The sequence below is a fragment of the Alligator sinensis genome, unplaced genomic scaffold (assembly GCF_000455745.1).
Source record: "Alligator sinensis unplaced genomic scaffold, ASM45574v1 scaffold505_1, whole genome shotgun sequence".
NCBI lineage: Eukaryota > Metazoa > Chordata > Crocodylia > Alligatoridae > Alligator > Alligator sinensis.
This window is the reverse complement of record NW_005841940.1, coordinates 2,114,469-2,126,376: the sequence shown is the minus strand read 5'-3', so window position 1 is coordinate 2,126,376 and position 11,908 is coordinate 2,114,469. Positions and strand designations below refer to the sequence as shown.

The following is an 11,908-nucleotide window of genomic DNA, read 5'->3' as shown; positions in this document are numbered from 1 at the left end:
TGCAGCCACAGCCCGGGGGTGCTGGGAGTGGAATTTTTTTCCCCCCTCAGCCCCTTGCAGAGCTCACAAGAGCTCTCTGCGTTCACAGACCAGCTCCTCAGCAGGCAGAAAGCAGCCCACTGACTCCAGCAGGGTTCTGTCAGTTTATACCAGCTGAGAGTCTGGCCAAACACTGCCTTTGCTGTCCTCACAAGCGAGTCCTGGGAGAATGGCTGGCCATGCCATTATGCAGCTATTTTGTCTCACATAAAAGCTTTCTGTGGTGGCAATTTTTCAGCCAATTTATTGAGAAATTAGAAAATAATAGATGATCCATTTCTCTGTGAATAACCTGGCATTTTTCTCATCTGCACATGAACACGAGCATTCACGGATCATTTTGAGAGGAATGTATTGTTAAGGTGGTAGCTGGTTTAGAATCATAGGAAATTAGGGGTGGAAGAGACCTCAGGAGGTTGGTCACATCTAGTCCAACCCCCTGCTCAAAGCAGGACCATCCCCAACTAGATCATCCCAGCCAATGCTCAAAGCAGGACCATTCCCAACTAAATCATCCCTAGGCAATTCAGAGTTGAACTTCTTATAGCACCCTTTTCAGCCCCTTTTCTTTTGCACTCAGATTCTTTATGGGGTTTGCTTTCCCACATGAGTGCAATACTGGACCCATGACCAGCACCAGCAGGGGTGGAAGGAAGCAAGCTTCTTTTCAGTGTCTTTAAGAACTGGGCTGTACTCCTTTAAGCAAGTGAGGAAAAAATGCCTACAGACTAGCAACCTCTCTGCTGGTTTATTAGGTGCTTGAGGTCAAGCAGTTCCTGCCCGACACCTTGGCTTTGTGCATGGCTGTGGTGCAGGGGCCGTCAGCTACAGTGCACACACTTAACTGATTCCCTGCTGCAGGTTCAACATCCCTGTTTTAAACAAGCCATTTTAGGGTGCAGGAGAAACTCTATTAGAGAAGGAGGGAGGCTAATGTCCCTGGGAATGTCAGAGGGAGGACCCCAGCAGGCTGGAGCACAGCAGCTCAAAGCCACCATGACAGGCAGAGGGGGAGAGAGAGCAAGAGTAAGAGAAATGCAGAGCGTGGAGAGACAGGACCAAAAGTGAAGCAAGCTCAGCACATGCAGCCAGTATTCTCTCTGTCTGGAGAATCAATTATAGGAAGATAATTTGTCTGCTTGCTTAAGGCCTCCTCTGGGCATTGACTTGTTGCTGGGGAGAGAAACAGAATGTACCTGATCTGGTTGGAGCAGGATCCGTGACTTATTACTGCAGTCTCTTCAGAGGGATCAACCAGGGGTGGGAATTAATGGGTGAATAAAGACAAGCAAATCTCTTTATAAGAGAAGAAAGATACTGGTCACCTTCAGAATCCTATCATCTTCCACCTCAGCTCCACTTCTGGCTTCTCTACTACCTGGGGTCACAGTAGAACCTTCTGACAGGAGGAGACTGAATACCCCAAGGGCCACTAAAAAAAAAATCAAAACTTTCACCCTCTAGGGAAAGTCCCTGTGCAGGGGGCTGCCTGAACCCCAATTCCCTGATACAGAAAGGAGCAAGGGGAAAGGGGGACATAGCTTCCAACCTCACACTGCGGAGCCAGTGCCCATCCCCCATCCCTGCCAGGCTGTGGGAACTCTTTGGCTCATCACAAAGAGTGATGGGATGTGCAGAGAAAGCTTTGCCCCACTAAGCATTTTCTGTAGGCTTTCTAGTCTATGGGGCCAGCTGCTGCACCCCTCAGCTCTTGTCACCCTGGTGCCTTATCCACCAGGGCATCTGGGCAGCAGGGCTCATCTCTGCAAAGGGAATTCATTGCAGTGCAAAAATGCATTTCAAGGAAAGGAGCCCTGAGTTCTGTTTGGATCAAACTGAGACAGATGCAAACAACTCTGAGCCTGATACTGCCCTCGTTTACCCAGCATTGCAGTTAGTGGTGCCGCTCCTGATTTACACCAGCATAGACAAGAACAGACTTGAGCCTGCTCTGCTCAGTCATGTTGCCTCCTGTACAGCCAGCAGGCATCTCTCCATCCAAATCCTACTAGTGCTGGAAATGCCTCTTCCCAGGCAATCTTGCCTACCTGGCACATCCGGGAAACACCCTGTCATCTTTGTCCCAGAGTCTGGTACATTCCTTTCCTGTGGCCAGAGCACCCAGCTCTATAGCTTGTGCATGACATTCAGTTTAGATATATCAGCGGGAACTGAATACTACTGCCCAGAAGAGCTGCTAGCTCAGCTGAAGAGGTTAAAGAACATAAAATGCCTCTTTCTTTTCTGTCTTCAGTCACCTATACATGTGCCAGATGTCTGCTCTGATGCGTACTAACATGTGCTAATTGAGTCAGAGCAGATCTGATTAACTGAGTTAATTAACATGCTCCAGCAGCCTCCTGACACATCTAGTCAGCATCCACACACTTCAAAATGCCAGCAGGGGCATTTGAACTAACGCTTGTCAAATGAGCTTTAGTTCAAGCGCCCCTGCCACCATTTTGAAGCATGGGACACTGAATACATGATGTTGCAGGTGCTTTAATTAGAGTGTCCGCTCTAATTAAAGTGTCCCCCCACACCCTGGAGCATGTGTATAGATGCCCTTATAGTCTAGTCCCAAATAAAAAATCATCTACCAACTCTCCCTGCTTAGGTCAGCCCCCCTTGGGGGAAGTACTATTTTGCTGCCTCTGCCAATGTTTTAGTGGTGGACTAAGCAAAGATGATCGTGGGTTTCACAAGATGAAAGGGGTTAACTCCTCTTCTCTTGACCTGATTCCAGAGTTACCTCCTGCCCCTCTGTATTCCTATTGCTATGTCTGACTCAGTTGCCTACATACCCGTAACAAGATGCTGCAGTCTGTGGTCCTGATTTTTCATAGTCACATACCTCTGTACAAAGTGGGGGCCAGACTCCAGCATTGAATATGTGGGACAAAAGGCTTCAGCTTGGTATCATCTCTCACAGACTTTATACAACTGCAAATGACTGAGGGCATGGGTCCAGGAACAGCTCACCACAAAGTGGGCAGGGAGCTTTATAGTGCATCCATTTCTCTGCTTTAACTACCTGTATGCACAGTCTTATCCTGCAACAAATGAAAACAAACCTGAAGCAGCTTAGTCCACAGAGAAGAAAAAGTAAGGTACTGCTGGTTCACTTTACCATAGCAGGATGAGAACATGCACATGGACAGTTATTGCAGGGCAGTGGATGCTTTGTAAAACCCTCACCCTCCTTTGTCCTGTGGTAATCTGTTCCTGTGCCCATGTCTTCTAGAAGCTGCTCCCAGACCGTGAAGTATTGGGCCTCTTGTGACTACAGTGTAAATACAGGCCAATTCAACCCTCCTCTACACTCAGCTAACCCGCTGCATAGCCAGACGGGGGCCAGACAGAATGTAACTGAGGGTAGCACTTGGCATATAAGTCATAAGGCACTTTGGGGTCTTCCAACTGAACAGTGCCACATAAAATGTGAGACATTATCAGTTATTGTTATTGCTGTTGTATATTCAGTATGGCATCTTAGTTTCCATGTACGGCCTTATATATGGGAATCTCCCAAGGGCCATGGAAGATGAACACAGATGTGTAAAACCAGGTGAGAGAAAGGGCTAGTAAGGGAAGGGTAGGAACTATCATATTTTCTTGAATCTAAGATGACCCTGAATGTAAGGCAACCCTCCAAAATAATTAGGCTCTATATAGGGGGAAAATTATAAATTTGTTACAATTTTCCAGGGGGAACAACTGGAAAATTAAGCACCACACACACAAAAGGGTCCCATCAGCATTTTTTGGGCCAGGGGAGGGCATCAGAGCTTGCTTCAGCCTCTCCGAGTGCTGGCTCAGAGCTTGTTCCCCCTTGGGGAGTAATTGCCAAGTTTTTTGTTTTGTTTTCAGGGGTTTTTTGTTCGTTTTTAAATACCACCCCCCCAAAAAACCCAAACCGTTCCCATCAGCATGTTTGCCCAATATGGGCCATGTGTTTTATAGGCATGCTCAGTGTGGGCTGCATTCATGGTTGGTTTCTATTACCAAGCACATGCTGCTTCTGACAGTAGTTTAATGATAGACAGTGTATTTAATGAGGTTGTTTTGTATGTAAATACCAAACAAGGGTCCCCCCCATGCTGATTGGGGGGGAAAAAAACTGATCTTATATTTGAGTTAATATGGTAATTAGGTGTTGGTGAGAAGATGGATTAGATACTTGGGAGGTCTTCTCCATCTCACATTTCTATGAAGCAACTGCTCGACAACACAGGAATGTCTATCAGTCAAATGGGTCCTGGAGGTGTCAGCATATCCATTAATGCAGATTTTTTTTACTTATATCAATTTATGTTCCTGATGAATTTTATAAGATAGAATACAAGGGATAAGAGCATTAGCAATGGAACGTGGAGCAGAGCTATACAAAGGGATGCCATATAGGGCTGTGTGAAATGGCACTGTTGTGTTTCGAGGTTTGCATGGAACAGCATTTCGTATTGAATTTCATTTAGATTTGAAACAGCTGATCTGTTTTACTTCGTTGAAACAGTAAGGCTGTTTTGACATTTTGCTAGATCGGGGACAGCCCCCCGCCCGATCCGGCGCCAGGGATGGGAAGTCAGCCCAGCTGGACTGACTTCCTGGCCCTGGCCCAATCCAGTGCCAGGGATGGGAAGTCAGCCCAGCTGGACTGACTTCCCAGCGCTGTGGTTGAAACATTTAGACTTTTGAAATGTTTCGACTAGCCTTGTTTTGTTCCGAGGCTGTTTCAAAGCCCTTTGTTTCATTTCGATTTTGCTGTTTTGACCTTGAAATGAATCGAAAGTGTCAAAACTAAATGGCCAGTGAAATTTCGCACAGCCCTAGTGCCATAGCTTAACTATTGCTGCAGAAAAATATTTCCCATATCTCCAAGAACAGCGAGTGAGAACATTCCCATCTAGTGCCAGGGCTGCTTTGACTGTCCTGGTGTCTACAGTGTGTTGCATTTCATCCCCATCTGCCCACTGCTAGGAATTGCTTTAAGGCATAGTATGCACAGAACTTTGCCACTTAGGAGCATAGGATTTGTGGGGGCTTTCCAGGCCACTGGGACCAGTCTCCTGCATATGCAGGCACCCGGTTTTCCAAAAAGGTCCACAAGATCATCTACTAGGAGCCCCCTCGCACACCAGTCAGAAAGCACCTTGTCAAAAGCTATACAGCATGTCACATGTGAACAGCTGGGGAGGCAAGTGTGCCCCCAATGTCTTGGCTACTAGAGTGATAGGAAATTAGGTTGGTTAAAGTATGCTGAAATGACCTGGGAAGATAACCATGTCCTGCCCTACAGCGAAGGGCAAAAATGCCACAGTCCACAATAGTCTGACCTAGGAAAAATACTGCCCCCAGCTCTACAATTACTTTACTCTGAACACATGAGCCAGAATTACCAGACAGAGATTGGGAACCCTCCCTGGTGCCTACAAAGTGTCAGCACACCCAAGCCAGCATCCACCTGTAGCTCTGGCCAATGCCCAAAGCTTCAGCAAAAAGCAGAGAAAAGCCCAGAAGCCAGTCATTGAGAGTGGGGAGTGGATTTTGTCCTGGTACCTGCAGGTGACTGATGGAAGTCCTAAAAAAATGGACTTTCCAGATGCTTTCCACATAGGGTTCAAGTTTCCTTTCAGTCTCTCATATTTAAATCTTCATGAAACATTCAATTGCTACACCAAGTAGACATGTCATACAGGCCCTTTCCATGAACCTCTCATGTTCCATCTTTAAGCAACTCCAATTTCTAGTCGCCACAACTTGCTTCCAAAGACCACTCCAAAATTGGACTTCTCCAGTGGTTAAAAACCTCCTTCTGATTTCTAATTCACTTGTGACTGGTTTAGATCCATTTGGTCTTATGCCAAAATAATTCTTTAAGTTACATAGCTATTCTCCCTCCCTGATATTTGCCCTGCAAATGGATTTATAAAAGAGTAATCATATCCCCTCTCAATCTTTGTTTTGTTACACTAAACAAGCCAAGCTCTTAATCTTCTCTCATTGCCACCTTGGGAGCAGCCTTCCAGAGGAGGCAAGAGGCTGACATAGTTTGTTTATTCTTAGGCCCCAGTTCAGCAAGGTACTTAAGGCATGCAACTTGGCATGAAGCATGCAAATAATCCCATTGATTTAATTCCTCATGTGCTTAAGTTAGACTCATCTCTAAGTATTTTACTGTATCTGAGCCCTAAGACGGGGGAACAGCTTCATTGCAGGTTACCCTGAGGATACCAGAGACTAGGGTGGCCATCATAGAGGACATTCCGGTTTTCTGCTACTTTGTCTTCTATTGATATGAAACCCAACGCCTTTATGTCCTCTATGTTTCTCTTCAAGAAAAAGAGTTTCGTATCAATAGAAGACAGAGGACAACCGGACTGTCCTCTATGATGGCCACCCTACCAGAAACATGGGAGCACTCTGCACTAAAACTGGGAGCCAGCAAGTATAAACCAGTGAATTTGAGAGGCTTTTTAGGTTGGTTGTTTCTATCAATATACATTTTTTTAAAGAATCCTAGATAAAAACATTTTAAATCTACTCATTAAAGTTGCTTTGGAACTTGATTAGTTCAGACCCCCCACACCTAAAACCAGACCCTCTAGCCCCAGTTGTCTCAGAGGACAGCCAAACACAAGAGGCATCTAGACAGTGACTACTCTGCCCACTGAAACTTTACAAGACCTGTGCTGATTGGCCCTGTTTTAACAAGCTCCATGTCCTCTCTCCTTGTCAGCCTGAAGAACAGCCTGCAGAAGAAGCTGAGCCAAGACTCCATGGATTTATCTGGGATCCCCCTGACCATGAGAGATGTCCACCGCATGGCCTACTACCTGCAGAACAATGGGGACAACCTCACCTCAGTGGACCTGAGCTTCGCTGAGCTAAACGATGAGATGGTGCGCATGCTCCTGCCATTCCTCTGGGCGCTGCCCAAGCTCACTCATCTCTCCCTGAATGGCAACCGGCTGACCAGAGCCACCATGAAGGAGCTGACTGATACCATGAAGGACATGAACAAGTTCCCATGCTTGGCCTGGGTGGACCTTGGCAACAATGTGGATGTCTCCTCCATGCCGCAGCCATTGCTGGTGGGCCTGCGCAAGCGCCTCAGCCAGCAGACCACACTGCCCACCATCTATGAGTCGCTCGACTGCGACTCTGAGCTCTCCAGTGGACATGAGGGCAGCCAGCAAGAGGACGAGGAGGAGGAGGGAACAGAAGGCATTCAGCCAGTGACCAAAGACAAAGCCACCCCACGTGACTTCCCCCAGCAGTGCTGTGAGAGGTGATTGGATGATGAGCCTCAGCTGCCAGACTGAAACCGCGGCAAGGAGAGCTCTGCGTGCAAACACAAAGCAGAGGGCCAGCTTCACCGGCTTCCTTTGGTGCTTCTCTTGCCTTCCCGACATCTCAGCCTTGCCACGTTCTCAATGAAACCCTATCTCCCTACGCGCACTGCCAGCCAAGCACATTGCTGACATTCCAAACAGGAACCAGTTACTTACAGCGAACCTGGCCTCGGAGCAGGATCTCATTGGAGGATGGGGAACGAGTTGTTGGATTCAAAATATTCTCCAGAAGCAACTGGGCTGAGGGGAGGGGAAGAAACGCTTGGTCCTAAGTTATTCCCTTCCTTCCGTTTTCTCTTCGTTCTGTAAACCCTAAGGCCTGCGGCCTTGAGCCGTGCGAAAGGAGCTGCCCCAAGGGTCGAGCTGCTCTCGGGCTTTGTCAGATGCATCAGAGACTGGAGCCAGAGCCCAGCAGAGCGTGTCTCCCCTTATGCCTGGCTCAATTTTTTTTTCCCATTGTGTGTTTTGTATTAATGTCCAAACAAAAGGAATTGCAGTCAGAGACCCAATGCAGTGGTCAGGCCCAGGGAGAACACGTGACACAAAACTGCAGTGTCAGGATATCTGGGAACAGGGTATGTGTGTGGCTGACAGGAACATGGAGGGGCTGGAGTGTAGGGGAGGAGGTGTCCTCACAGATTAAGAAGAGCAGTTTTACAAACTGTGGCTTTTGTACAAACACCAAACCAATGAAAAAGCAAAACCAACCTGACCCAGGGAGAAAGCTCCCAGGGAAAAGGCCAGTCTTCGGGGCCAGAGGAGTGAGATGCGGAAACACCTATGGGGATGTCCTAAACTGCAGCAGAACTTCGGGTTGCTCCTTGTGAGACATTGCAGTCCATCCGACCATCTGTAGCCAGGGTGGTCTCATAACAGAGATGCGATGTGAACAGTTGAGTCACCGTTTTTAGCACTGTCTAGGAAACCAAGCCAGTGATGCAATATTTCCAGTGTTTTCCATATTGCCCATGCTGTATGTAAACACAATAAATAGTTCTCTTGGACACAAGAGTGAAGCACTAATGCTGTGTGTGAGCATCTGAGTTATTTGTATGTCTAGGTAGCAGAGAAGGCATGGCAAATCACAGGCCAGCAGCCCTGATGCAACACCCATGCAGCCCAGGAGAGGTCCCCCGTGCATGCTAGCCACGTAAACCAGAGCATTCTGCTGCTGTTTGCAGAACAGAGTCCTTGGGCTCCCGGAAGCCCTGAACAGGACTAGAATGTGCCAGCTGCAGTACAAGCACAGATCCAAATGCTACTGATCAGCCAAGGCCTCTTAGCCAAGCAGTGCTTCCCAGCACAGAGACGGTGAGGGTTTCACAGTGCAGTTGTATTTAATAGAAATTTAAACCTGCCACTAAGGCACAGCAGAAGTGGTTAAGGTGTCTCATTTTGGCTCGAGGGCTAAGAATTCACATGAAGGCTGCCCTCAAACAACCCCAATGTAAATGCAGCTTTGAAGTCAAATGATGCCAGCCCCATTGCTCCCTCATGGGCTGTTGGTAATGGAAACGAGCGCACCTAGAACCATACCAGCTCTATGGGCTGCTAAGCTCAGGAGGGCCTCTGAGCTTGACCTCTGGCTGTCTCTAACCCCCAATCTTTCTCTAGCTCCTTTTCTCTCTACACAAGAGAAATGCTCATCCATAAAGCCTCACCACCTCATGGGAGCTAGATAATTATTATCCTTATTCTTCAGGTGACACAAAGAGGTTAAGTGATTTTTCCACTGCCACACAGCAAATTAGTAGGCCTGACAGAAATGGAACCAAGCAGTTATGGCTTCCAGCCTCTTGTTTGAATCACTAGACAACATTGCAACATCTGCAAATGTTTCCTAGTGTCAGAGAACTCTGATTTGCAAACTTACTCCTCTTTGATGAGGAGCAAGATTTGTTGATTATATCTTTTACTGGACCAAGTATACAGCTGGTTTAAATGTTAGACAAGTTTTTGAGTGCAAAATACCCTTCCTCAGGTCTGGGAAAAAAGCAGATACAGCCTAAGCTAAATATCAGGGAAACAATTGCTTTTGTTTAATCCCATTGTGCAAATGAAAAAGGGCAGAGGTCAGGAAACCTGTGGAGAATCTTTTTGACCTCTCAGCTCCTATTGGCCAAGTTAGCTCAAGATAGCGTCATCTGCGTTTTAACCTATTTATCCATAGACCTCAAAATAGTCATAAGTAGTATAGGGACTTAAAACCCTTTCCCCCAAAGTATGATCAGAGTCCAACAATCTCTCTGTTTTTTTATCTGTGTCCCTAAAGCAGCTCACTGCCTGTCTACTGAGAATCAGGTACCAATTCTTCCAAGAAAATGTTAAGCTCCCAATGAGGCAGGGCACTCTTTATCCCAGTTATATATTAAGTGACGTGACAGGGACACTGGAGGGAGAGAATCTAGGATGAATGAAGAATCCTAGGAGCAGCTAACCCTGGAGAAATGGCTTTACCTGAACTTTATCGTCTTAGTGTTGATTCCTTTGCTAATAAAGCCAAGCCCCAGAAGGGGAGTTTGTTTTCATAGTACACAGCTGTGCACTTCCTCTTCAATCTCAATTTCTATTTTATTTGTCAAAGTTTATCCTACCTTCCTGGATGCCTGAAAGCGGGAGTTAACCAAGCCCTGGGCCCAAACATACTTTAATTGAATTTAATGGGAGTTTTGCCACTGACCTTAAATGGAGCAGGAATGAAATGCTGTTAGAAATGCTGTTTCATGAACTCCTAATGTTAACACAGACTGTGCCCTATTGGCTCAGTCATACTGAAGATACAGCAGGCTCAAGCATACATATCTGGGGGCAGATTCTGGCTGCCCCAGGTAGATGAGGATGAGGAAGACAAGATCCCAGAGGCAGCAAGAATCCCTGGTGTGTAAAAGGGTGTTTTGTTTTAGCTGGGCTTCAGTGCAGTCCCAAGGGGGCACTGTAGGCTGAGCTGAGGCAGCGTGCCGAGCAGTGCATTTCACAACCGACCTGTGATGTGAACAGGCTTCCAAAGCTATCCTCCAGCCCTTCAGGTAGAGCAGAACAAGCCGATTTCTCAGACAGAGAAGCAAATTCAAAGAGTGTCTCCATTTTACGAGCAATGGAGCTTTGCAAACCCCTCAGTACGGCTGCGTGGCTGCACCTGGCTCATTTTTTCCTCCAGCCATGCAGCAGTCTCCACGCATGGGAGGAAGCATGATATTTTTCTTTCAACTTTTCTCTCTCCAGCACAGTAATATCTTCCCTCCCAAAGCCCCTTTCCTCTGGGAATCCAGAGCGCTTTCCAAACCTCCACTTCAGTCCAAGTACTGCTGAGCTAGTCCCCAGTCCTCCTGCTCCCCCAGCTTCCCCACGCTCTCCCCTCTGCACCGCTAACCTTAGTGCACTGAAGGTTTTTGCAGCTTCCTGGTAAATACTGAACAAAGCAGGAGCTGCAAGAAGTAGCTTGCAGGTGAGATGAGCTTCCCACTGGAGCTCCAAGTAGCTCAGCTCCAAAGAGCCTCTCGATTGCCTGAGAGCCAGTGCTGCTGAGGGGGGTCTACTAATTGTTTAAGTCAGCTCTGATGTATGGCTGCCAATAGCTGAAGATACACGTGGCTTGCAATGGATGGGTTTGTCTGAGCCACTGCCAGTTCAGTGTTTACTCACAGGTATCTACTTGGGTGGCCTGTCACAGAAAACTGGCCCCTCACCCTGTGGAGAGATGGTCAATCAGCCAGCAAGCACATGACATTAAGTTACAAATCATGAGGTAGAGTAGTCCTAGAACATGAGAAATCTTTATGACCTGTTGGCTCCCTGGAAGAGGGCCATGGAGATCACAGGTAAAGGGCTAATGCATCCTTGCAGCAATGCAGGTTCAAACTGAACCCAAGGCAAGCTGCATTCATATACATGAGAGAAATGTATGATCCAAAGCAGCACTAAGGCTCATGCAGTGCAGGAGGCCTGGGACTGACCATATGTTAATACTTACTCTCCTTGCAGCAGAGGCTATTTTCTGGAAGTTTCATAGGCAAGATCGAAACAGATGTATCCAGAGCCACCATCAAGCCCACATTTGGCCTGACATAACCCATGGCAGGCCCTGCCTACAGCAAGGATCCATCCCTCTAAAGCAGCACTAAGGCTCATGCAGTGCAGGAGGCCTGGGACTGACCATATGTTAATACTTACTCTCCTTGCAGCAGAGGCTATTTTCTGGAAGTTTCATAGGCAAGATCGAAACAGATGTATCCAGAGCCACCATCAAGCCCACATTTGGCCTGACATAACCCATGGCAGGCCCTGCCTACAGCAAGGATCCATCCCTCTCTACTGTTGGCTACAAATGTCCAACTTGGGATCCTTAAAATTCTAGTTTATTAGGCGGATTGAAACACCGTAATCATAAACCTTGGGGCTGGTCCCCACACACACATGCACACACATACACACACACAGTAGCAGGCTACAGAGTCAGGTATACCTATCCTACAAGCGCTGGAGTCTGTCGTTGAGGCTTCTTTCAGCGTGGTGTTATC

The 11,908-nt window shown here is 47.2% G+C and overlaps 1 protein-coding gene across 1 annotated transcript in view; it reads left to right on the top strand.

Annotated features, from left to right (window-relative positions):
- Positions 1–8,406, top strand: part of LRRC75B (leucine rich repeat containing 75B) — a 35,090-nt gene extending 26,684 nt beyond the window's left edge. The window contains exon 5 of the mRNA XM_006019925.2: positions 6,776–8,406. Within this exon, the coding sequence (XP_006019987.1) occupies positions 6,776–7,331 (556 nt within the window). The 3' untranslated portion in view covers positions 7,332–8,406. The remainder of the gene's footprint in view (positions 1–6,775) is intronic.
- The last annotated feature ends 3,502 nt before the right edge of the window (positions 8,407–11,908 follow it).